At 36.8% G+C, this 27,190-nt stretch overlaps 1 protein-coding gene and 1 long non-coding RNA gene across 9 annotated transcripts in view; one reads left to right on the top strand and one right to left on the bottom strand.

Annotated features, from left to right (window-relative positions):
• Nucleotides 1–480: 480 nt before the first annotated feature.
• LOC126820654 (ribosome-releasing factor 2, mitochondrial) overlaps nt 481–27,190 on the bottom strand; it is a 102,325-nt gene continuing 75,615 nt past the window's right edge. The window contains exons 7-9 of one of the 6 annotated variants that reach the window (XR_007680056.2): nt 2,333–2,477; nt 950–1,011; nt 656–792 (exon numbers count right to left, since the gene is read on the bottom strand). Coding sequence is in view for 5 of the 6 variants with exons in the window: in XM_050548749.1 (XP_050404706.1) it covers nt 520–792 (273 nt within the window). In the remaining variant the exon portion in view is untranslated. Of the gene's footprint in view, nt 793–949; nt 1,012–1,066; nt 1,246–2,332; nt 2,478–27,190 lie in introns of those variants that run through there. The other 5 variants (XM_050548750.2, XM_050548754.2, XM_050548751.2 and 2 more) reach the window with 5 other exon arrangements.
• On the top strand, nt 2,384–27,183 carry LOC126820690 (uncharacterized). Of its 3 annotated transcripts, XR_008788139.1 has the most exons (5): nt 2,384–3,335; nt 4,154–4,272; nt 16,476–16,591; nt 20,348–20,463; nt 23,375–27,183. It is a non-coding gene; the product is annotated as an uncharacterized LOC126820690 (long non-coding RNA). The 3 variants fall into 3 exon arrangements; XR_007680078.1 differs by lacking the exons at nt 16,476–16,591; nt 20,348–20,463; nt 23,375–27,183 and having other exon boundaries at nt 2,384–2,983; nt 4,154–4,606; XR_007680077.1 differs by lacking the exons at nt 16,476–16,591; nt 20,348–20,463; nt 23,375–27,183 and having other exon boundaries at nt 4,154–4,606.

Here is a 27,190-nt window from a genome sequence, read left to right as displayed (position 1 = left end):
TTATAATTATAGTAGGCAATGCATTATTTTTGGAAACTAAAGCTGGGAAATCATATGTCTGAAAGAATATTTGCCAGTTTTACCACTTATCATATTAATCCAAAAACTAACCCGGGATAACCATCTTCATAGCCACTCTTATCTCTTATAATTATAGTAGGCAATGCATTATTTTTGGAAACTAAAGCTGGGAAATCATATGCCTGAAAGAATATTTGCCAGTTTTACCACTTATCATATTAATCCAAAAACTAACTATTCTATGCTTAATATAAATACTTAAAGGGTCACTGACTGGTCCACCCAATGACTATGAATGACTTAATACATAGACATTGTCTTGATGCAGTGTGTTGGTTTCCAATTTACCTCGCCACTTCACGGGTGAATGATATTCTATAATACCACATCTCCTCTTCTCTAAAGCTTTAAGTACTATTATATTAGTGTCGAAGGATCTTGATGAATTCATAATTTCAGTTTCATACCCCCAAAAAATTTATTATATAGTATATTCTGTTATAATTTTAAGGGCATAAACCCAGTTAATTTTTTAACAACAAGATTCTGGTCGTGTAATGTCATTTTTTCATAGTGTGAAAATTCCATAGAAAATGTGGCAGTTCCTGAAGTTATAGTTCTTAATGTTGTACAATATCCCATTAATTCTGCTAGAGGTGTTACAGCCTCTATTATTTTATCATTGTCTGTAGCTTCAACATTTCGTATGTGACTACGACGTTTTGTTAAATCACCTAATACACCATGTAATCTATCCTCATTAGTTGTTATCTGAAATAATAAACATGACAAATAAAACAATTAAAAGATTCAATATAAAATACATAACTTTATCGAATACAGTCAAAAGTATTAACCACAAATATTAAATCTTGGGGAGGAAAATGAACAAAACATCAGTAATTAGCAACTATAAAGAAAAAATTACCGGTATATCAAACAAATTTTCAAAAACTTTCTTCGCTGATGCAATTAGCAAGGTTAATAACTCTGTAAACAATTCAAAGATACAAGTTTTAGAAATTCACGGATCAGTTTACTTGCCAAAAAATTTACAGGCTTCCCATGGCAATCTTCAGAAATGTGCTGTTGGGTTCATCCTTATAGTGAAGTTCAAAATTTGGTGGATCAGGACAATATATGTGACCCTCCAGCACAAAACCAGTTGGATGTCTGACGGCTGTATTTCTATATACACAGCAAAATACACTATATGGGTCAAAACTACCGAAAGAAATTTTTTAGCACTAAACGGTTCAAAAAGCATTGTTTTTTTCTTATTAATTCGATCTTTTTTGTGAAAATATAATAAACAAGCCAATAGTGAGGCTGATGTCCCCGCCGAAATCCCAAAATAAATACATGACACATATATTAATCGCACATTTATTTTTTTTTCAAAAGTATCAAGAAATCAAACTATACACTAAGTTTCATCACTCTCTATCAGATAGAATTAAGGTTATCTTGTCCCAAAGCATCGACCAATGAAATTGCTTAGCTTTAGCTCGAAATGTTAATCATCGAACTCAGTCAAGACATTCGCCTAATGAACATCTACATCAAGTTTAATCATTCTACCTCAATTAGCCTAAGCAGAAAATTCTCACCATCGAACTTAGTCAAGGTAATGATATAATGAATCTATATTAAGAGTTTCATTGCTCTCACTTCATTATAACCAAAGTTATCGTGCCCCAAAGAATCAACCAATCAGATTGCTTATCTCTGCTTATACAATAATCAGAAAATGCTCATCTTCGAACTCCATCAAGGCATTGACCTAATGAACGTTTACACCAAGTTTGGACATTCTACCTCAATTAGAAGGAGAGTTATTGTGTTCCAAAGTCTCGACCAATCAAATTGCTTATTGCTCTGCTTACCTTGAGCAGAAAATGCTCATTATCGAACTTAGTCAAGGTATTGATGTAATGAAACTATACACCAAGTTTCATCACTCTCACTTAATTAGAACTAAAGTTATCGTGTCCCAAAGCATCAACCAATCAAATTGCTTATCTCTGCTTACCCTAAGCCGAAAATGCTCATCTTCCAACTCCATCAAAGCATTGGCCTAATAAACACCTACACCAAGTTTGAACATTGTAGCTCAATTAGAAGGAGAGTTATTGTGTCCCAAAAAGTGTGACAGATGGACAGACAGACGAACCCATTTTAATAGTCCCCTGTTCTCTGCGAGAGGCGGGGGACGAAAATGCTTAAAAAAAGGTATTTTGTGGAGGCTGTAAAAAAAAAAAAGAACCGCGAATGGCGTAATTCTATTGCTAGTTGCATAAAATGAGCTTACTTTGCACGCTCGTATTTTCCTCACTTGCCAAATTACCTCAGCCATGTTTGCTATGCAAATGTAGGATGGGGAATCCTCTTTCTAAATATAGTATCATATTTGAGGTCAGAGACTTTTTGCACCAATCAAAGCAATCTTGATTAACCTGTGGAAAATATACAAATTCACTTGATGCTTGGTGGGCCGGGCCTTGCGCATGCGTAAGTAACTCTGTTGTACGATTTCCTATAGACGTCACGCTATCGAAGAAATGTCAACATGTAACCTATTTAATCTCTGAATATCTGCCGGGATTGTTTGAAATACGATATTCTGAAGTAGTAATGGAAATAGTGATTCTTATGAATGGCAGGGTAGGGCTAATTAGCCCAACCAAAAGCAGGGGCGGATTGGGCCGGGCGGACAAAAAATGAAAAATTTTTTTTGGCCAATTCGTCTACAAAAACCTTTTTTTCTGCTGAACATTATATTGGGGTGGTGGTGGTATTGGACTGGCCATGGAGAGATGATGATCATTGTTGTATGTGGCCGGTGGCTTTAACGGGCCGCCACGCCATCACTGGAGTCTGGAATGGGCTGGTATAATTCGGAATCCTGCATAATAAGATGATATGATAATTTCACAGGTTGATGGTTGTAAATTACTTGCAGGTTGGGGTTTTGGCCTAAATTAATCGATTTATGAGATATCTTATTTAACAGAGATTATAATCAGATATGCCACCAAATTGCATATTTCATTGGGTTTCATTTTTCAAAGTATTCATGGGGGAGAGCCAAACACCCCATCCGGGCTCCGCTGTCAGTAAAATGGGCTGCTCCGACACGGGAGCCTGGGACGGTTCCCGGCCCCAATCCGCCCCTGACCAAAAGCAACTTTGATTTGCTCATGATGTCGAACAATGGAATGAAGTTTTTATTTTTTGATAATTATTTAGCCCTATATTATTAGATTTTTACACCGAAGAATGACAAAAGTTATAGGAAAAGTTTCGGAATTCGGGTGCGTTAACTTAATTTCTTTTCTTGGTTAGGTACTTGTTCATGACTCTTTTCTTACTTCTTCTCTTTGTTTTTGGGGGGTTGGATGGTCGAATGGTTAGCATGTGCGCGCTGTATCATAAGGCCTGTCACTGAGTCAACTGGCGTGGTTTCGAATCCCCGGTTGTACGTGACAAGGAGTAGGGTCGCCTGTCCAACCTCGTGGGTTTTCTCCAGGTCCTCTGGTTTCCTCCCACTGCTAAAGAACCATACTCGCAAGGGAATTATTGAAATAAAATTAAACTATAGTTCCAAAATGACCTAGTTTGTGTCGAGTGGACATTAAACTCCATCTCTCTCTCTCTTTGTTTTGATAATATTTAGTTAATAATTACAGTGGTAGGCCTACACTAGTGACAGTGTGATATTGATATGGCATTTATAGCAGACATATTCCAGACACCTGCATAGGCCTTACTTCAGTTAAGGTTGAGTCTCAAATGACAATTTTTAAAGTTATTAGGTAACTGCATGAGTAACTGTCGTAAACTATATTAATATGAGGCTGCGGTGTCGAATGAATAAAAATTTGATATGCACACCCAGTGTCAGGCGAATAGTAATACAACATATATGCATTTAGGGTCGAAGAGGTGGACGTATGTACGGATCAGGTGTCTGACAAAGCGCAGTTTGACATCTGAATATCCACTGCGTTTTTAGATTCGCCACTTATCACCGAAAAGAAATTACTATTAGTTCTTTTAATATTTTTCACTTACTTTTTTAAGATTATTAAAATAGTAGATTAATATGTGCTTATTTATTTATATATTTTAGATCAGGTGTTGATTATTTTGGAGAATATTTCATTATGAAATGACATGGATCATAAAGTTTGCCTACATCAGAGTCAGGGGACATATTGCTTACAGATTTGCCGAGACACCAACAGCCTAGTTAAGTTTGAAATGAATCTGACATTTGCAACAGAGATTTGTTTTTTAAACTTTAAAACTGTGATAACGCAGTTCACTTAAATAGTAAGCACAGGACGACCACACTACATCCAAACAAAACCAATAAGGCAGACATTGCCAGTCATAAACAAATATCAAATCAAGTGAATGATCAAGTGAATGGCTCCCGGGGCCAGCCGTAAGCGTCTACTGCGCTGTATAGTCAGGGCAAGAAATGACATAGGCTTCACCCAAAATTGAAAAAGACAAACACTGATTAAGCTAATGTGTCTTGATATGTAAAACTAATAAATTCATATTTTAAAGTATCAAACTTTTGTTAATAGGGGACATCGTCGGTTGGGGAGTCAAAAGGTTGTATCTGGCATATTTTGCGTAATTCACTTTTCTGCTTCTTCAAAACGAGAATTTTTGTGCGCATCTTTTTATCTGGTAGTCGTATTTCTAAGCAAATAAAAAAGAGATTTTATAGACATTGTTTCAAAATGTCGTATATGGGGTGTTCCAAAAAAAAAAAAAATTATTAAGAGTGAAAACGTCGTATTTTCTTGAAAAAAATCATGCAAGTTTGTGTCTAACCAAAGCATTAGAGTCAAACGAAATATAGTCAGTATTGTTTTACGGTAAATAGGTATTACTGAAATTATTGTTGAGCCTCTACTGTGTGAAATCTATGAAATTGAAGCAGCTAAAGCTGAATATTTTCCTGAGATACGTCTTTGTTGTATAAAATTGCAAATAACTAGCTTTCACTCCTTATTTCTGCACTAGATGTTGAGCTTGATATGTGCGGATCGTTACATACTGTAAATGGCTACACATACATTTTATAAATAAATATTTGAGAAAAACTTCAGAAATAGACATTCTACATACAACATTTTGACGTGACGGTTTTTATAAGACATTTTGATTCTTAACCTCTGGGCTAGTTTTGGCTCTCCTGGACAATTTCGCAAAATCCAGATACGACCTTTTGACTCCCCACCGCCGACATGGTTTTCATAAACACAACCAAAATAAAACATGTGATTCCAAAGTTTTTAGAATCTTAAAAAAAAAAAAATGAATTGTTCATTCCAACATCACCATATAAGATTATATGAAATTCAGCCATGTGCTAATATTTCTACACTAATAAGAGGGTTTGGTTTAGGTTTTCCTATTCGAATGTGATATAATACCAATTATTTATAAAATGGTTACCATGGTAATGGGCAAAAATAGTTTTATTTGGGTGACCCAAGAAATATTATCACTTTAAAATGTGGAACCAGGCCTTTGTAGCCATGGCCATAATACAGCCAATGTGAAGAAATATGGATTTCAGGTAAATATCAGAAAAAAAACCCCCAAAATATGTTAATAAAGGAATATGTTGATGACATTTTATACAAATGTTGGTACACCACACATTATTATATGCACAAAATTTCATTTTGATGTACGCAATAGTTATATGTGTTGCAATGGGATTTATTTTAAAAGGCAAATTTCTCATTATTTCATATTTGGCAGCACCACAGCTATGGAAACTTAAAGGAGCTAAGTCGCTAATATTTGGGACTTAGAAATTGACACAAATGGGTCCCAACGCATACAATAATGTAATATGAATGTATATAAATTGATTTACATTCAATCGTTTCTGTTTTTACTTTAATTTTATACGCCCACATTGAAATGTGGTCGTATATTGTCGTCGCCAACGTCCGTCCGTCCGGCGTCCACAATTGCTTGTGGACGCTCTAGAGGCCAAAGTTAATATCTGATTGACTTTATACACAGTGTTTAAGGTCTTGAGACGAAGAAGCCTATTGATTTTCAGCGATTTCCGATAATTATTGCCAGAGTTATGGCCCTTTATCACTTCAGCGATTTCCGATAATTATTGCCAGAGTTATGGCCCTTTATCACTTTGAAAAATCTTGTGAACGCTCTAGAGGCCAAAGTTAATATCCGATTGACCTAAAATTTATACACAGTGTTTAAGGTCATGAGAGGAAGAAGCCTATTGATTTTCAGCGATTTCCGATAATTACTGCCAGAGTTATGGCCCTTGATTACTTCAAAAAATCTTGTGGATGCTCTAAAGGCCAAAGTTAATATCCGATTGACTTTAAATTTATACACAGTGTTTAAGGTCCTATTGATTTTCAGCGATTTCCGATAATTACTGCCAAAGTTATGGCCCTTGATCACTTTGTGATACTCTAAAGGCTAAAGTTATCATCCGATTGACTTCAGATTGATACACAGAGTTTAAGATCTTGAGACGAACAAGTATATTGATTTTCAATGAATTTTTATGTCTTAAACAGCTAAATCCATGATATTAAAAGTTTTGTATACAAAACGTTAGCATGGGACAGAACTTTATAAAAACAAATTCTAATGGTTTTCTGATAATTATTTCATGAGTTGATGCTCTTAATCAGATTTTAGTGTATTATAAATGTTTCATTACAGAAAAAAGTAAAGATATGCAACAACTCTTGTTGGCTGCCCGGACGATTTAGCTGTTGCGGGCGTATCTTTAATCAGTTAGGTTCAGCGAAATACGCCAGTATTCTCAATCGAATTTCAATCTCTAGCGTCTGGTTATTCCAGTCTACGCCGATAGTATTTATTGGGCGTGCTCTCCAGATAAGACATGCCTAGCCTCGTTTTTCGCGTTCCTTATTACAAAGGCGCTGAAAGCATTATGGTACACGATTCGTGTAACTATTGTAAAATGTTTATTTTGTCTTAAATATTGGATATCAGAAGGCCATCTTTTCCCGGTAAGATCACAACATCAATGTTGATTTAAACCGGCAAATAAATCGTGTTTTCAATGTCGAAGATTCTGGATGATATTGAGTTAGAGACTTAGCTACTTTAAGATGGCCATCACTCAGCCAATTTTTTTGTGATTTGCATATTTTATACATCAACAGAAAGCAATTTCAGTCCCTTTTAAAGATAAGCATTAAATCACAGTTTTTGAAAATTGAGACATGTGACTGGCTTTGTAGTGGAGGGTCACATATATGATCACATTACAGAAGCATTATGGGAGGTTAGATAAAGAGTTGACAGTTCTCGCTATAATAGTTAAAGAATAGACAACATAAATAGAATATCGTGGGTCTCCGCTTGAAACCTTGTATAACGAAAAAATGCGGAAAATTAGTAAAGGAGTTAACCGATAAAATTTTTCTTACTAACATCGGGTATCAATTTGGTGAAAATACCGGTATGTGTACGTTTTGATTCATGAACATTTTCAAGTGAATATATTTATTTATTCTAAAATATAATCGAAAAATGTTATATACATGTTTTTGATTCTAGAAAGTTGACCAATTCTTCGGGTACGTGTTTTTTGATCAACGAAAGTTTAAATACAAGTTTAACAAAAACAATGTTAAAATAATTAGTTTTGAGCTTTCGAAATTTTATAAAAATGGAATAATATAATAATTTCATGTGTCTGATATATTTCATATGACAATTATTTAATTTTGTAGTAACAAGAATTTTCAGATGGGTTGTGATTTTGGAAAACTGAAAAGTACAGTTCCCGATACAATGCCAAAGGGCTAATATGAGTAGGACACCGGGATCCGCAGTGGCTCAGTGAGTAAGGCACTGGTTCGCAAACCATGGCGTCCCGGATTCGATCCTGGTGTTGACCTAGATAGTTCCTCGGGATTTTCCAGCTGTCAGCTGTGCAGGTCGGAAAGAGTCTGGCAAGGAACGGCGTCTAGTCGTTCGTATGGGACCCCCACCTAAAACATCAGATACTCGGGATCTGTAACGTCAACTGTGGCAGGGCAGGACCAGTCTTCCCATCATCATACTGTGGCAGGGCAGGACCAGTCTTCCCATCATCATACCAATCGGATACATACTACAGAGATACCAATTCTTCCATCGCCACACCAATACCAACCAGATTCATGCTATAGACATACCAAATCATACCAATACCATACTACCCATGTTGCTAGTTACCATTATATACCTCAGGAGCTTCGAGCTGCATCCGTATCCAAGGCTCGGATACTCATACTCATATTTACAGGCATTGTGCTGGACGCCCTTTCCTGGAGATTTTTTAGGGGTACCCATGCCAGTAGTGTCATCATGTTGACTAGGAGGTAGTGGCAGGATATTACTGGTGTCCTAGACTGAAATCCTTTTTCCAAAGTCATGGCGGCATATTCCAGCTCCATCTTCTGCAAGTCTATGTGGGGCCATACCACGGTCTTTCGTCCAATTGCGACTGGAACCCGACTGTCTTCCTAATCACGTCTGGCTGGTGGCAATAGTGGCATGCGTCCACGACTGGGAAGGTCTGCTGCTTCCTGTGCTGGTGTTCTTTCTGGACATGGTCGCTTCTGAGCAGGAACTGGTGCCGGACTGAGGCTTCTCTTGATCGGATTATTTAGGGGAGAACTTGGTGGAGTATCTAGCAATACAGGTTGTCTGGCGGCTTCCATCTCTACGGTAACCGTTGAGACATCTTGAAGAGATACTGTGGTCTTCAGCTTACAGGTGCAGACAAAAGGTTTGTTCCATACCATTCTCCTGTCTAGCGAGTCAGAAGATACTCCAAGAAATTTGGTCAAGGTCACCTTCCTCGTTACCAAATGGGATCCTTTTAGGGCTATGCCAACACCAGGCGGTTTCAGGCTATTGGAGTTTGGTAGAAGAGTTAACTTTCGGGTTAAAGAACCCAAGGTCCGAGGGTCTTGTACGGCGGTTTTCTTTAGGGTGACCCTGTACCACACCTTATCTTCATCAGTCGCGAACAGCACAACTCTGCCATCCTTCTAATAGTGAGATCTGTAAGAGTAACCAGATAGGCAAGGTTGAACGATGGTTGATGAGGATAATACTTCTCCAGTGAAGGAGTTGGTGTTGGTGTTATCTTCCCTTCGGCACAGATAGGCAACACATCACGGACACTCTCACAGTCACATTTGAGGGTTCTCCATTCTTCTGTCTCTTCTTCTGACTGGAAAGGATCTGAAAACTTACGGATCCAGTCCAACACCATCTGGGGGGTTGGATGGCCGGATGGTTAGCACGCGCGCTGTATCATACGGTCTGTCATTGAGTCAACTGGCGGGGTTTCGATTCCCCGGTTGTACGTGACAAGGAATAGGGTCGCCTGTCTAACCTTGTGGGTTTTCTCCGGGTCCTCCGGTTTCCTCCCACTGCTAAAGACCCCTACGCGCAAGCGAATTATGGAAATAAAATTAAACCATCTGTTAGTCCCGAAATGACCTAGTTTGTGTCGAGTGGACGTTAAACCCCATTTCTCTCTCTCTCCCAACATCATCTGTCTTGTAAGCTGGGATAGTGGTGAAGCCCACTTTGGTACCGTGGCAACTCGTTTGTAGACTTGGGGGGTGATGGCGTTATATGACTGAAGGATCGGAAATCTCGACAAAATAAACACACAACCTTCATTCGTTTATGGGGAGCAGCAGCCAAGTGGTTCTTTAGTTGTTTCTTCGTTGCAACGACTCAAGGCAAGACCCAATCCTGCACTTCTCTTTAGACATCTTGGAAAGCCTAAAATGTATAATAATGTGAAAACCTTAAGTTTTGCGGACTATAAAACGTTATCAATAATGCCATCATGTGTATCTAAGAACGTAACTATTCATATTATAATCAAACAGCCATCATCCACGTATACTATGTCCTTACAGTTTCTCTATAATAGGCTATTGCTCCCAACCTCCATTAATTCTCCCTTTGAGTTCGGTACTTTAAATGCAGCTCCGAATTCATTTGGAAAGATCCTGTGTCAGTAGGTTTCTGGTTGATCAGGCCAAATCTCTACTGACAAATTACTTCAATGGATATACTTCCTATCCACACTCTTCACTGTCAGCCTTTAATTATTCAATATCAATTTCCGTAACGGAATCACTGCATCTAAAACTCAAGACTTCTTTTTACCTTCTTCAAGGATGCTGACTAACAGCAATATCATTTCTCTCACTAAAAACTTCTAAAATGGACAACTACATAGCATAAGATGACCGGATTACTTCATTCGTTTACCATCTGTTTAACTTCTAACATTTAAGAAATATTGAATCTCTAAAGACTAACAACAACATATATACAGACAATGGGACATCGACGCAATCTACAAAAATTTGACGTTGGAATCCTTGAGTTTTCCCATCCAAGTGGGAAGGTTTCTTCCTTTGTATGGTAGAAGCCTATCTAAGTGAAAAACGTGTGGTGCTTTCTTCATGGACTGTTTTATTTGGTACGTTACATCATATAAAGCTTAAAAAACCTGGCCATTCCCCCCATGTAACCTCCCATTTTAATATACCAGGTCATGATTTCGTGTGTACCATAGTACAAAAAATTCCTGATAAAGATCAGAAAAAAATGAACACAGCAGAAAGTCTGTGGATTCATAGACTTGATTCAGTTTGGCCTAACGGTTTAAATGAGTTAAATCCAGGGGGTTTCAAAATCATTCATAATCATGCATAAGTTTTATTAACTTGTAAAATTTTACCTAAGTTTTAGTTAAGCTAACCTTTCACGTTATGTTTCTAAGTCTATGACGTCATCACTCCCACGATGACATAACTTTCTATGATGTCATAATTGACTTTCAGTCATTTTGAATTTAGTTCTTCATCCCTGAAGAAGTTAGTATTTTTACTGACGAAACGTTGGATAAAACGATGGTTTTTTGATATTGTATTCTATTAATTATTTTATATCAACTTATCTGAATATCAAATGCATCATTTTGACTCCAGTCAAAATTGATCCCATCAAACCGTCTGTATTTGGTTTGTGTTTCCTGTTTCTACTGATTGGAAGTTTCACATTGAAATGTGGTCGTATATTGTCATCGCCCCCGTCCGTCGGTCTGGCATCCACAATTGCTTGTGGACGCTCTAGAGGCTAAAGTTAATATCCGATGGACTTTAAATTTATACACAGTGTTTAAGGTCATGAGACGAAGAAGCCTTTTGTTTTCAGCTATTTCCGATAATTACTGCCAGAGTTATGGCCCTTTATTCCTTTGAAAAATCTTGTAGGCTAAAGTTAATATCCGATTGACTTTAAATTTATACACAGTGTTTAAGGTCATGAGACGAAGAAGCCTATTGATTTTCAGCGCTTTCCGATAATTACTGCCAGAGTTATGGCCCTTGATCACTTCAAAAAATCTTGTGGACGCTCTAGAGGTCAAAGTTAATATCCGATTGACTTTAAAGTGAAATGAAATGAAATGGGGTTTAACGTCCTACGCTTCTGCACCTAACCTGGGCTAATTGAAGATGGGCATACGCCATACAGTGTGCTATGAGGGAAATTTTGCCCGGGCATCGGCGCTACGGCCTACTCTTATATCGAATTCCAACTGCCAAGGGATCTTTTACGTGCACGCCAATGTGTACACGGGACCTCGGTTTTTCGTCCCATCCGAACTACTAGGCAGCTGTCCTTGTCAGGCCCTCTGTTCTGCATCACTGACAAGGGGAAATCACGCCGGAAAATGTGACTCACCGCATGTAAATGAGTCGTAATGCGGTAAAATTAATTTTGCACAAGAGACAAAATAAGCGAAAATATTGATTTTGATCGAAATTGAGATTTTCACAAAAATGAGTCTATAAATATACTATCTATCGACTCAAAAGATCAAAATAGCAATAAAACATTTTAAAACGCCTTTATTTGGACGTTTTGTAAGAGTACCGTATTTTTAAATCTGTCTTTTTCTGAATATTCTTAGCAGAATTAGATATTTTTCTCTGCTCGCAGCTGGGCGACCTGTCAATCCTCTTGCAAAATGCTTGGCATCGTTGTAAAGCGGAGAATCTCTAGTTTATAAATATGACCAAAGTATTGCCGATGAATTCATTTTGGAGAAATACAAAAGGGTTTTAAAATCCCTAAAAATGTAAACATATTGTTGTTGTTTAGTAACAACAATGACTATGATATTATGGACAGGTTGATTTAATTAAATTATTTACACTTGAAAACTGATAAAAGCACAAAATATAAAGCTCCTCGGATACCAACAACTTAATTCCGATCGTATATAGATATCCGTTGAGTGTTAATCAAAACATTGTAAATCAATCAACAAGCCGTTCGTGCCATTGAGTAATACTAATCTGTAATCACTTCTCACGGATTAATGATTAGTTGATTGACAATTAACGTTGATAAGGCCACCGACAATTCATTATTTACTCCGAATAACTAATCAAAGCGGCAATGATTTAATGTCTCGTTTGGTCTGTTAGAAAATAATTTATAGTCCTTAAATGGAAATAAACAAAATAGCCAATAATTTTCTTTCCGAAGAGAATTTTATTGATAGGTGAATTACGTTTACTGTGGCTTCATACGGCATGCAAAGTTAAGAATGCATATTGGATATTATTATTGTTTAAAATTCTATTATTACCATAGGTTGGGAAAATGAGAACGACCATGAGTCGAAACGCGACGATTATCGAGTGGGAAAAATAATCTGCCATTGTTTAATTACACCGCTTCCAAAACGAACGTAAGCATTTCATGCCAATGAAATTGAAATTTCTATTCTATTATGGACTCATATTTTGATGCCGTTACGGTACCTCAGGCTTAAAATAACAATAGACTTATTGTACACGCAAAATCTTAATTCAGGCATGCTGCTGTGGCGGCTTCTTTGATGATTAATATAGGCTACTAAACTTGATTACCCAATCAACAACTTTAATCTTCTGACCACTGGCACCAAGGTGCTAAATAATTAACTGAACTGAAGTTAATCTCACCAAGGGAGCCACGGTGGCTAGATGGTTAAGACGCTGGCTCACTAGCCTGGAGGTCGGGTGTTCGATCCCTGCATTGGCCGAGAAAGTTCATCCTGATTTTCCGACGTGGTTTCCCCTTGTCAGTGGTGCAGAACGGAGGGCCTGACAAGGACAGCTGTCTAGTCCTTCGGATGAGACGAAAAACCGAGGTCCCGTGTATACATTAGAATGCACGTAAAAGATCCCTTGGCAGTTGGAATTCGATATAAGAGTAGGCGATAGTGTCGCTGCCCGGGCAAAATTTCCCTCATAGCACACTGTATGGCGTATGCCCGTCTTCATTAGCCCAGTATAGGAGCAGAACAGTAGGACGTTAAACCCCATTTCATTTCATTTCATTTCATTTAATCTCACCAAAGTTATAATATACAAACTTAGACTACTAATGTATACACTGTTCTAAATTATAACGCTATCATAGGAAATGTGAATATGCCGCATGTGTTGTGGATGTTTTACTATGAAAAGAGTGCATTTACTACGATTTTCGTTATCGGCACCCTTGAAAACCTAAAGAAGAAAATATTAATATTAAACGACAAAATAACGAAAGATTTAATGGCATGGTTGCTGTGTGATATTGTTTTAGAATATACCGACACCTTTAACTTGCTTTTTCTAAAAACTGCAGATGTCAGTACATTCAATTCATTTGCAACTGAGAGCTCGCCCTTTTCCATTCTCGAACGTTAAACAGTCACCCATACCCGATGAATTAATAAATTAAATTCTCGTAATGCAATTATATCCACTGTAAATAGCGTTTGTTTACAGCTTTCTATACACTGGCATCGTAACCGTGCCATACGAAAACTCCATAGTATATTTTCTCTTTTCTTATACTTGATAGCATAAGGTGTTGAATACCGTCGTTTCATTGGTATACCCTACCTTGCAAGGTGTGACCATAACTAATGGGTGACCATAAAATCATCGAATGTGTAAAATGATAAATATTCGTTGCATCGACCCAACACCATGTTTTTCGTATTCAGCACCCCCGAAAACCCCTAAAATGATATATTACACGAGTACCAAGTTTAGGAACTCCAATAATTGCCATTTTGGTGGCCATTTTGAAAAACAAGATGGAGGATACAGCCCAGTCGACCCCTGATGCTATAACCTTTATGCCTAATAAAACACATAAAATGACACGGTTACAAATATACGGTGATAAAAAAACAACAGAATTGTCATTTTGGTCGCCATTTTGATAAAACAAAATGGTTGATATTGACGGATTAATTTTACTACTACGATTATCATTTTGGTCGCCATTATGAAAAACAAAATGGCGGGTATTATCGGATTTACTCTCAAACTGTAATTGTTTGATATAGCCCCCCCCCAAAAAAACATTCAATGACATTATTAAACACATAACTTATGAAAACTCGAAAATTTGTCATTTTGGCGTCCATTTTGAAAAAAAAAAGATGGCGGAAATTGTCGGATCAAATTGTTACTACAATTTCCGTCTTCAGCACCCCTGAAAACCTCTAGAAAACAATATTTAACGACAAAACAGTAAATAAATGGCTTTTGTTTTGGCACATACCAAATCTTTAACTTGATTTTTCTCAAAACTTACTTTGGTGATTTGGGTGGCTTTAAGCAGTCACAACTCAGTCAATTTTCGCCCGATTCAAACAAACTATACATCAAATTGAAGGTAATGAGTCAGAGAATGTGAAAATAACAATAACTCTAGGCGGTTATGTTTTTGGGTACCTACATGCGATTCACTCTGATAATTAGCATAAAAAACTAACAAAATAACAGAATTTGAAAATAACAATAACTCTATTTTCAAAATTTCCTCAGTATGCCATGGGGGGTCACAAATCGAGATGAACTTTCTCAGCCAATGCAGGGATCGAACACCCGACCTCCAGGCTAGCGAGCCAGCGCCTTACCCACTTTAAAGTAGCTAAGTCTCAAACTCAATATCATCCAAAATCTTCAACACTGAAAACACGATTTATTTGTCAAATTAAATCAACATTCATGTTGTGATCTTACTGGAAAAAGATGGGCGTTTGATATCCAATATTTAAGACAAAATAAACATTTTACCATTGGTACACGAATCGTGTACCATAATGCGCTTCAGCCCCAGTTGTATCAAGAGACTCGAGGGACGAGGCTAGACACATTGCACCAAATCAAACGGCGCATGTAGACTGGAATAACCAGACACTAGAAATTTGCACTCACTTGAGACGCTGGCTTATTTCGCCAAACATAACTGATTTGAAATTGGAGTAAAACGGAAACCATTGAATGTAAATCAGTTTATATACATTTCATATTACAGTATTATATGCGTTGCGACCCACTTTTGTCAATTTCTAGGTCCCAAATGTTAGCAATTTAGCTCCTTTAAATTTATACACAGTGTTTAAGGTCATGAGACGAAAAAGCCTATTGATTTTCAGCGATTTCTGATAATCACTGCCAGAGTTATGGCCCTTGATCACTTTGAAAAATCTTGTGGACTCTCTAGAGGCTAAAGTTAATATTCGATTGACTTTAAATTGATACACAGTGTTTAAGGTCACGAGACGAAGAATCCTATTGATTTTCGATAATTTTTGCCAGAGTTATGGCCCTTGATCACTTTGAAAAATCTTGTGGACACTCTAGAGGCTAAAGTTAATATCCGATGGACTTTAAATTTATACACAGTGTTTAAGGTCATGAGACGAAGAAGCCTATTGTTTTCAGCTATTTCCGATAATTACTGCCAGAGTTATGGCCCTTGATCACTTTGAAAAATCTTGTAGGCTAAAGTTAATATCCGATTGACTTTAAATTTATACACAGTGTTTAAGGTCATGAGACGAAGAAGTCTATTCATTTTCAGCGATTTTCGATAATTACTGCCAGAGTTATGGCCCTTGATCACTTCAAAAAATCTCGTGGACGCTCTAGAGGCTAAAGTTAATATCAGATTGACTTTAAATTGATACACAGTGTTTGAGGTCATGAGATAAAGAATCCTATTGATTTTCAACGATTTCCGATAATTACTGCCAAACTTATCACTCTGAAAAATCTTGTGATGCTCTAGAGGCTAAAGTTATCATCCGATTAACTTCAGATTGATAATTTCTTCATGAGTTGTTACTCTTAATCAGATTTTAAAGTATTATAAATGTTTCATTACCCCAAAAAGTAAAAATATGCGACAACACTTGTTGACTGCCCAGATAATTTAGCTGCTGTGGGCGTATGTTTCGTTGTCTGGCAACCTATCTTTCTGTTTTTCTTTCGTGTTCTCTTATCTAGTGGCAGTCAATTCTTTTTATGAATTTTCAGATATCCTATCTCTCACAGTCTCACACAACAACTTTTGGTCTTGGAATGAATTATTAGTGAGCAGAAATTCGGCCGTGTATCTGTTATCACTCGTCACATCAGTCAGTTATATAGAGGTATGACTTGTGTTTTCCTTTGATGTTCTTCACTTCCGATTCAGGAAACCTGTATTACTCAGCTATCGTAGCAATGATCTCTGTTTCAAAATTATATTTGGAACATGTTTAATTAGTTCTATCAAATACAGAGGCGTAGCCGTGAAATATATATTTGGGGGGTCCGCAACCCTAACCCTAAACCATTTTTTAAAACCCCTAAAAAATATAAACAAACACCATGTGGCCATGCTGTCTACCAAGACAGACACCTCATGCAAAAGCATTATGGTTACGTGGCTGGCTGAGCGGGCGATAAATATTTGGTTTAGGCGGTTATGTTTTTGGGTACCTACATGCGATTCACTCTGATAATTAGCAGAAAAAAACTAACAAAATATTACTGACAGGCTAACTAGACACAATTTTATGGAACACAGGTACTTTTCACTTCACACATGTTTCTAGGATGATTATCTGTGTGTTTTATTTTAGCAGTATAAACCATATTGGGATATGTACAGGTTTTATACAGATAGAATCTTAACTAATCCTAATAATTGTTGTAAATAAATAGGAGTTTGGGCCTACTATGTAAATTTTTTGGGGGGGTCCAAGTATATTCAGACCCTCCCAGAAAAACAATTGGGGGGGTCGGACCCCCCCATGTGTGACACCCATGATCACATATGTGATAATGACTGACACCAATATTGTCCTTTAAGTCATAGTACTTCTTCCTGTAACAAGGAACTTCCAACTTATCTCGTGACATTGTTTGTTTTTGTGTTGAAGACATGACAAATAGTTGTCTACATCTTGTTCAGTTACTTCCCTTGCTGGCTGCCCAATCATTGCCTGCATTGGTAAAGTTAGCTCTCTGCCAAAAAACATCATATTCGGGGTTTTGCCTGTACTTGAATGAACAAATGATCCATAGGCAAACATGACTTGTGGTAAATATTCATCCCACAATTCCTGGTCTTTTTCACAATACAATCTTTCTACACTTCTATTTGATTGGGGTCGGAAACTAGTCGTTCTAGTCTAATGTATGTCTTTCAGAGAACAGACGTCATGAAAGAGTTTACTTTGATAGTTTGTTCCCTGGTCAGCATTCTAATGTCATAGCTACAGTCTTGGCTTCGGGGATGGCAAAGCCCAGCTTAACCGGAGCGGAACCCTGGGCCTGACAAGAATCGCGGGGCCCCTAACGCGACTAAAAGATTATTTCATATCCTTTTGAATGGCACACATGGGCAACACACGATTAAACGGTCTGTAATACAAGAATGATTACATATAATAGCTGATCACATACGAAATCTATTCAGTTCCGAATGGCATACAATGCGCGGATATGGCATATAATGGCCATAAAATCATCGAATGTGTAAAATGATAAATATTCGTTGCATCGACCCAACACCATGTTTTTCGTATTCAGCACCCCCGAAAACCCCTAAAATGATATATTACACGAGTACCAAGTTTAGGAACTCCAATAATTGCCATTTTGGTGGCCATTTTGAAAAACAAGATGGAGGATACAGCCCAGTCGACCCCTGATGCTATAACCTTTATGCCTAATAAAACACATAAAATGACACGGTTACAAATATACGGTGATAAAAAAACAACAGAATTGTCATTTTGGTCGCCATTTTGATAAAACAAAATGGTTGATATTGACGGATTAATTTTACTACTACGATTATCATTTTGGTCGCCATTATGAAAAACAAAATGGCGGGTATTATCGGATTTACTCTCAAACTGTAATTGTTTGATATAGCCCCCCCCCAAAAAAACATTCAATGACATTATTAAACACATAACTTATGAAAACTCGAAAATTTGTCATTTTGGCGTCCATTTTGAAAAAAAAAAGATGGCGGAAATTGTCGGATCAAATTGTTACTACAATTTCCGTCTTCAGCACCCCTGAAAACCTCTAGAAAACAATATTTAACGACAAAACAGTAAATAAATGGCTTTTGTTTTGGCACATACCAAATCTTTAACTTGATTTTTCTCAAAACTTACTTTGGTGAGTTGGGTGGCTTTAAGCAGTCACAACTCAGTCAATTTTCGCCCGATTCAAACAAACTATACATCAAATTGAAGGTAATGAGTCAGAGAATGTGAAAATAACAATAACTCTAGGCGGTTATGTTTTTGGGTACCTACATGCGATTCACTCTGATAATTAGCATAAAAAAACTAACAAAATAACAGAATTTGAAAATAACAATAACTCTATTTTCAAAATTTCCTCAGTATGCCATGGGGGGTCACAAATCGAGATGAACTTTCTCGGCCAATGCAGGGATCGAACACCCGACCTCCAGGCTAGCGAGCCAGCGCCTTACCCACTTTAAAGTAGCTAAGTCTCAAACTCAATATCATCCAAAATCTTCAACATTGAAAACACGATTTATTTGTCAAATTAAATCAACATTCATGTTGTGATCTTACTGGAAAAAGATGGGCGTTTGATATCCAATATTTAAGACAAAATAAACATTTTACCATTGGTACACGAATCGTGTACCATAATGCGCTTCAGCCCCAGTTGTATCAAGAGACTCGAGGGACGAGGCTAGACACATTGCACCAAATCAAACGGCGCATGTAGACTGGAATAACCAGACACTAGAAATTTGCACTCACTTGAGACGCTGGCTTATTTCGCCAAACATAACTGATTTGAAATTGGAGTAAAACGGAAACCATTGAATGTAAATCAGTTTATATACATTTCATATTACAGTATTATATGCGTTGCGACCCACTTTTGTCAATTTCTAGGTCCCAAATGTTAGCAATTTAGCTCCTTTAAATTTATACACAGTGTTTAAGGTCATGAGACGAAAAAGCCTATTGATTTTCAGCGATTTCTGATAATCACTGCCAGAGTTATGGCCCTTGATCACTTTGAAAAATCTTGTGGACTCTCTAGAGGCTAAAGTTAATATTCGATTGACTTTAAATTGATACACAGTGTTTAAAGTCACGAGACGAAGAATCCTATTGATTTTCGATAATTTTTGCCAGAGTTATGGCCCTTGATCACTTTGAAAAATCTTGTGGACACTCTAGAGGCTAAAGTTAATATCCGATGGACTTTAAATTTATACACAGTGTTTAAGGTCATGAGACGAAGAAGCCTATTGTTTTCAGCTATTTCCGATAATTACTGCCAGAGTTATGGCCCTTGATCACTTTGAAAAATCTTGTAGGCTAAAGTTAATATCCGATTGACTTTAAATTTATACACAGTGTTTAAGGTCATGAGACGAAGAAGTCTATTCATTTTCAGCGATTTTCGATAATTACTGCCAGAGTTATGGCCCTTGATCACTTCAAAAAATCTCGTGGACGCTCTAGAGGCTAAAGTTAATATCAGATTGACTTTAAATTGATACACAGTGTTTGAGGTCATGAGATAAAGAATCCTATTGATTTTCAACGATTTCCGATAATTACTGCCAAACTTATCACTCTGAAAAATCTTGTGATGCTCTAGAGGCTAAAGTTATCATCCGATTAACTTCAGATTGATAATTTCTTCATGAGTTGTTACTCTTAATCAGATTTTAAAGTATTATAAATGTTTCATTACCCCAAAAAGTAAAAATATGCGACAACACTTGTTGACTGCCCGGATAATTTAGCTGCTGTGGGCGTATGTTTCGTTGTCTGGCAACCTATCTTTCTGTTTTTCTTTCGTGTTCTCTTATCTAGTGGCAGTCAATTCTTTTTATGAATTTTCAGATATCCTATCTCTCACAGTCTCACACAACAACTTTTGGTCTTGGAATGAATTATTAGTGAGCAGAAATTCGGCCGTGTATCTGTTATCACTCGTCACATCAGTCAGTTATATAGAGGTATGACTTGTGTTTTCCTTTGATGTTCTTCACTTCCGATTCAGGAAACCTGTATTACTCAGCTATCGTAGCAATGATCTCTGTTTCAAAATTATATTTGGAACATGTTTAATTAGTTCTATCAAATACAGAGGCGTAGCCGTGAAATATATATTTGGGGGGTCCGCAACCCTAACCCTAAACCATTTTTTAAAACCCCTAAAAAATATAAACAAACACCATGTGGCCATGCTGTCTACCAAGACAGACACCTCATGCAAAAGCATTATGGTTACGTGGCTGGCTGAGCGGGCGATAAATATTTGGTTTAGGCGGTTATGTTTTTGGGTACCTACATGCGATTCACTCTGATAATTAGCAGAAAAAAACTAACAAAATATTACTGACAGGCTAACTAGACACAATTTTATGGAACACAGGTACTTTTCACTTCACACATGTTTCTAGGATGATTATCTGTGTGTTTTATTTTAGCAGTATAAACCATATTGGGATATGTACAGGTTTTATACAGATAGAATCTTAACTAATCCTAATAATTGTTGTAAATAAATAGGAGTTTGGGCCTACTATGTAAATTTTTTGGGGGGGTCCAAGTATATTCAGACCCTCCCAGAAAAACAATTGGGGGGGTCGGACCCCCCCATGTGTGACACCCATGATCACATATGTGATAATGACTGACACCAATATTGTCCTTTAAGTCATAGTACTTCTTCCTGTAACAAGGAACTTCCAACTTATCTCGTGACATTGTTTGTTTTTGTGTTGAAGACATGACAAATAGTTGTCTACATCTTGTTCAGTTACTTCCCTTGCTGGCTGCCCAATCATTGCCTGCATTGGTAAAGTTAGCTCTCTGCCAAAAAACATCATATTCGGGGTTTTGCCTGTACTTGAATGAACAAATGATCCATAGGCAAACATGACTTGTGGTAAATATTCATCCCACAATTCCTGGTCTTTTTCACAATACAATCTTTCTACACTTCTATTTGATTGGGGTCGGAAACTAGTCGTTCTAGTCTAATGTATGTCTTTCAGAGAACAGACGTCATGAAAGAGTTTACTTTGATAGTTTGTTCCCTGGTCAGCATTCTAATGTCATAGCTACAGTCTTGGCTTCGGGGATGGCAAAGCCCAGCTTAACCGGAGCGGAACCCTGGGCCTGACAAGAATCGCGGGGCCCCTAACGCGACTAAAAGATTATTTCATATCCTTTTGAATGGCACACATGGGCACAAACGATTAAACGGTCTGTAATACAAGAATGATTACATATAATAGCTGATCACATACGAAATCTATTCAGTTCCGAATGGCATACAATGCGCGGATATGGCATATAATGGCGGGGAAGCCTAGACCGATCACCGAGTGGAACTTCACAGAGAAGGTTGAGGTATAGCTCAGTCTCGGCCCTCGCACCGCTAGATGATTACCGTGAAACTTTCATCTGCAATTTGAATTTTTTCTCTTTTTGCCATGAACCGCGGCCTGGGCCCCTAAGGCCCATGCCTAAGCTGGGCTTTAAGGGATGGGTAGAGCTGAAGCTTCTGTCCATTTGGTAAAGCAGTCGCTGATTACTATTATATATCAATTACCTATATTGGTGAGTGGCAAAGGTCCAAGGATGTCCATGGCGATTCTCTCCATTGTAAAAGCATGAACAAAGACGTTTAATTGTGCCATTTTTCTATTATTATGACATATTTTGGTATGGCGTAAGTAAACATCGTAGCATTGTTCGTGTTTGTAGGCTTAAAGGCTTTGTCTAATGCAGTGGTTCTTAACCTTTTTTTGCCAACGGCACACCTTAAAACACATGAGAAAATAGCACCACACCTGGCTAAATATATGTGAAAAATATTTGAATTTTGCAAAATAAAAACATGTCAAGTCATAGTTGGCATACAACCGTAGGCACAGACTAGTCATAGACACATTGAATGACTCGAACTAAATAAAGAAAAACACGGCTATGAGCTTACTTTATTACAGTGTTTCTAATTTCATCAGTCAAATAGCTAGCTTCTTTAGTGAGAAATTTTCTTGGTGTGCCATTCAAAATTTCGTGGAACACTTAGGAAGATTTAGCGGCACACTGGTTGAGAATCACTGGTCTAATCTAAAATCTGGACCACGTGTAAAATCTAGACCATGTGACATTTAGTCATAGTGACACATTCAGTAATACACGAACATTACACATTAAATTTACTTCTTTTTCCATGCCAGAATTAAACAGTGTGATACTGAATGGCACAAAAACAATGAAACTTTCATAATTCTAGTAAAGTTTAAACAAAACCTATGTTTTATCTTGATACGTCGATCTCTTACTTGGCTAAAATGACCTTGTATTATAATAAATAGATGCCTAATGACAGGAATCTGTAGTATGAAAACCTCGTATATCGGTTTATACGAGGTTTATATATTACAGTTGATAATATTTGCAATTCAGAAACCATGTATATTATTATACGGGGTTTTGATTGTATGTCATTTTATACGTGATATTTATTTAGACATTTTCATACATTTAAAACTGTCGTAGCTAAACGAGGTTTTGATATTCAGTAACGCGCTTTTACGAGCTTTACAATGGTATCAAAAAATGTTTTTGGCCAAAAATCGGTTATACGAGGTTTTAAGCTGAGACCCACGATATTCTGAAAATTTCAGTCAAATTGCTCCACTTTGAACCAGGATATAAGCTGTTGAATTTTTAGGCTAGCCTCGATCATCATTACTAAAGTCGGTACAAAAAACCCCCAAAGTATCGATTATCCATTTTTACGTTCAATTATTTTTCAAAATATGTATTCCAATTGGCTAAATATCACAGGCTAGCAATGGCATTGAGAGTTGATTATGATTTATATAAGTTAATTAATGTCTAATTTAGCTCTTTCACAATGTCAATCTGAACAACAGACTCAACCTACCTGCAGAGAAGTGACTGTTTTATATTGTGGACGCAAGAAAATGATTCCTTGAAAGACCTACATAATATAGCCTACTTCAATACTTACATCCAAGTCTATCATTTACAATGGAAGATAGCAACGAAAAGTTACCATTCTTAGATGAAATGGTAACTATAAAGTCAGGACGAATTGAAACTGAAATCTATTATAAACCTACAGATTCCAAACAGTATTTAGACTACAGCTCCTGCCATCCACGCCATATTAAAAATAGCATTCGATATATTCACTAGCCCGTAGAATATGTACCACGGTATCAGACCCCACTACTCTAGACTTAAAGCTGAGAGAATTAGAGAAACTATTAAAAGCCAGAGAGTATCCTGATAGTATCATTTTGGATGCTATAACAATGGCCTGTTCTTTTAACCGAGGCTATCTTCTAAAACAAAGGGAACAAGAAAAAGGGAACAAGAAAACAATTTGGCAGCCTTACCTATTATTACTACATTTAACCCCTGCAATCCAAATATTTATCCAAATGTGAGAAACTATGTACAGGCGCTAGACACATGTCCAAAACTAAAGCATGCTCTAAAAGGTACTAAAATGATAAATAGTAAACGGCAGAGCAAAAATCTGAAACAAATGTTATCAAAAGCATGCTTTATTGATCAAAAACCTTTGTTAGGTGGAAGTATCACGAAATGTAATAGGCCGAATTGCGGCACATGTTCACACATTTTGGAGGTAAATTCATTCACCTTTAGGAATAACTCAAAATTCAAAATAATGGAAAATATGTTGTTGTGGTGAAGAATATATTGGTCAAACGGGGGATGTATTGAGAGCAAGAGTCTGAGTACATAAACAACAAATTAAAACCCCATATTATAGATGCAGCACATATAGATGAATGTGCAAAGAATTGCAATCCCCAGTTAGCAATCTGTCCTATATACAAAATGCGCACAGAGAATAAAGAGTCGAGGAAAATCAAAGAACGATATATTGAAGGATATACCCCTAAACTAAACTGTAACTAACATGAAATCATGTTGACGTCACATTTACTGCGTATGACGTCATGAATTATGTCCCTTGCCATTGTTAACGCTATACCATTAGCAACACAATGTATAAGTTACCCTGATGATCACTATGTTGTGAAACCGGTTATTATTATCATTATTATTAGCCCACTTTGAATGCATGTGCAATTGATTGATTGATTGAATATAGTTATATTTTTGTATCATATTGTAAATAGTGTAAATATTTCTTTTGTCTTATCTCTTTACATGTTAAAATTTTGGGGAGAGGGATTACTTCCTGAATTGTGGCCCCTGATTGTACGAAAAATCGCTTTTTTAGCTTTATCCGATTTAAAAAAAACATATTATTATATCACCGTTACACCCTAAGGACGGCTGAGTTCTGACAGACAAAACTGACAGACAAAATGGCCGCCCTTCGTTCTCAAATAGCATAAAAATATGGTATATCAAGGTTGTGGACCCTATAGAGGTCACAATTTTAATCCTATTTTGATAAAACTTGAAATATAAGTTTATAACCCGAAGATCTTGGTTCCTTTTGATATTCGCGCATATCGGACCGAAACTTCCTGAATTATGGCCCCTGATTGTACGAAAAATCGCGTTTTTAGCTTTTGGACCCTATAGAGGTCATAATTTTTATCCGATTTGAAAAAACGAATTATTGTATCACCGTCACACCCTAAGGACGACTGAGGTCGAATTTCGTGAAAATCATCCCAAAACTGACAGACAAAATGGCCGCCCTTCGATCTCAAATAGCGTAAAAATATGGTATATCAAGGTTGTGGACCCTATATAGAGGTCACAATTTTTATCCGATTTTGTTGAAACTTGAAATGTAAGTTTGTAACCCAAAGATCTCGGTTCCTTTTGATATTAGTGCATATCGGACCGTAACGTCCAGAATTATGGCCCCTGATTGTACGAAAAATTGCGTTTTTAGCTTGTGGACCCTATAGAGGTCATAATTTTTATTCGATTTGTAAAACCGTATTATTATATCACTGTTACACCCTAAGGCCGTCCGAGTTCGAATTTCGTGAAAATCGGCCCAAAACTAACAGACAAAATGGCCGCCCCTCATTCTCAAATAGCGTAAAAATATGGTATATCAATGTTGTGGACTCTCTAGAGGTCACAGTTTTCTTTTGATTTTGATGAAACTTGAAATGTAAGTTTATAACCCAAAGATCTTGGTTCCTTTCGATATTCCCGCATATCTGACCGTAACTTCCCGAATAATGGCCCCTGATTTTACGAAAGATAGGTTGCCAGGCAACGAAACATACGCCCACAGCAGCTATATCGTCCGGGCAGTCAACAAGAGTTGTCACATATTTTTACTTTTTTCGGTAATGAAACATTTATAATACATTAAAATCTGATTAAGAGTAACAACTCATTAAGTAATTATCAGAAAACAATTAGAATTTGTTTGGTTTTTATAAAGTTCGGGCCCAGGCTAACGTTTAGTATATGTAACCTTTAATATCATGGATTTAGCTGTTCAAGTCATAAAGATTCATTGAAAATCAATATACTTGTTCGTCTCAAGACCTTAAACTCTGTGTATTAATCTGAAGTCAATCGGATGATAACTTTAGCCTCTAGAGCGTCACAAGATTTTTCAAAGTGATCAAGGGCCATAACTCTGGCAGTAGTTATCGGAAATCGCTGAAATCATTAGGCTTCTTTCAATGTGGGCGTATAAAAATCGCGTTTTTAGTTTGAGGTCCCTCTAGATGTCACAATTATTATCCGATTTAAAAAAACGTTCAAATATATCAGTGTTACACCGTAATTTTGGTTGAGTTTGAATTTCGTGAAAATCGGACCAAAATTGCCGGACAAAATGGCCGCCCCTCGTACACAATTAGCGTAAAAATATGTACATTTGTATATCAATGTTGTGGACCCTCTAGAGGTCACAATTTTCTTCTGATTTTGATCGTAACTTCTTGAATTATGGCCCTTGATTTCAGACCATAACTTTCTGGATTATTGCCCCTAATTGTACAAAAAATCTGGTTTGTTTTTGGCTTGTTCTCTATCCATATCTTGCAAAATGTGGGTGTATCCTGCCTGGCAGCCGCTGGTTTTGTATTTGAGCTGTAAATGATTGTGTTGATGCAATTGTGAAAACATCATTCTCACGTATTATATATATCATCGTGATCCGATGTTGTTACAATCAGAATTTGAGATTAAAGTGTATTTATAAAGAGCGTCTCAGTATATATTCCATGTTTTAACAAAATCCATTCAATAGATGTAAAATTATTATGTTTCAAAGGATCATATTACTGTAGACTAATTAAATATGCACATGTAGCATGGATAATTGAACTAAAAGTGAATGAATATGATAATGATAATGAATAGGACAAGATAATGGATATGATAATTTATATGATAATTTAATAGTCATCCCCACCTTGCCCTGGCTTTCACAGAAAGTTATAATGGCAAGTTTAAAATGTCTAATTTAACGTGCCCTATTTACATGTAACATGCCTAGACCCTGTCATTTTCTGTGAAAATCACCATTCGTTTGAAGTGGATGTTAAGCCCCAGGAATAAATGAAAAATGTCTCTAACAGACAAGGCAGTTTCATTTGAAAAATTCTTAACTATCCTACAAGAGCATCAGACCTGTAGATATATATGTGGGTGGCAAATATTTCAAAGGTTATTTATTTTTATGTAATTAAAAACTACAAATAATATACCCAC

The sequence above is a fragment of the Patella vulgata genome, chromosome 5 (genome assembly GCF_932274485.2).
Source record: "Patella vulgata chromosome 5, xgPatVulg1.2, whole genome shotgun sequence".
NCBI lineage: Eukaryota > Metazoa > Mollusca > Gastropoda > Patellidae > Patella > Patella vulgata.
This window is presented reverse-complemented; position numbering and strand designations above follow the sequence as displayed.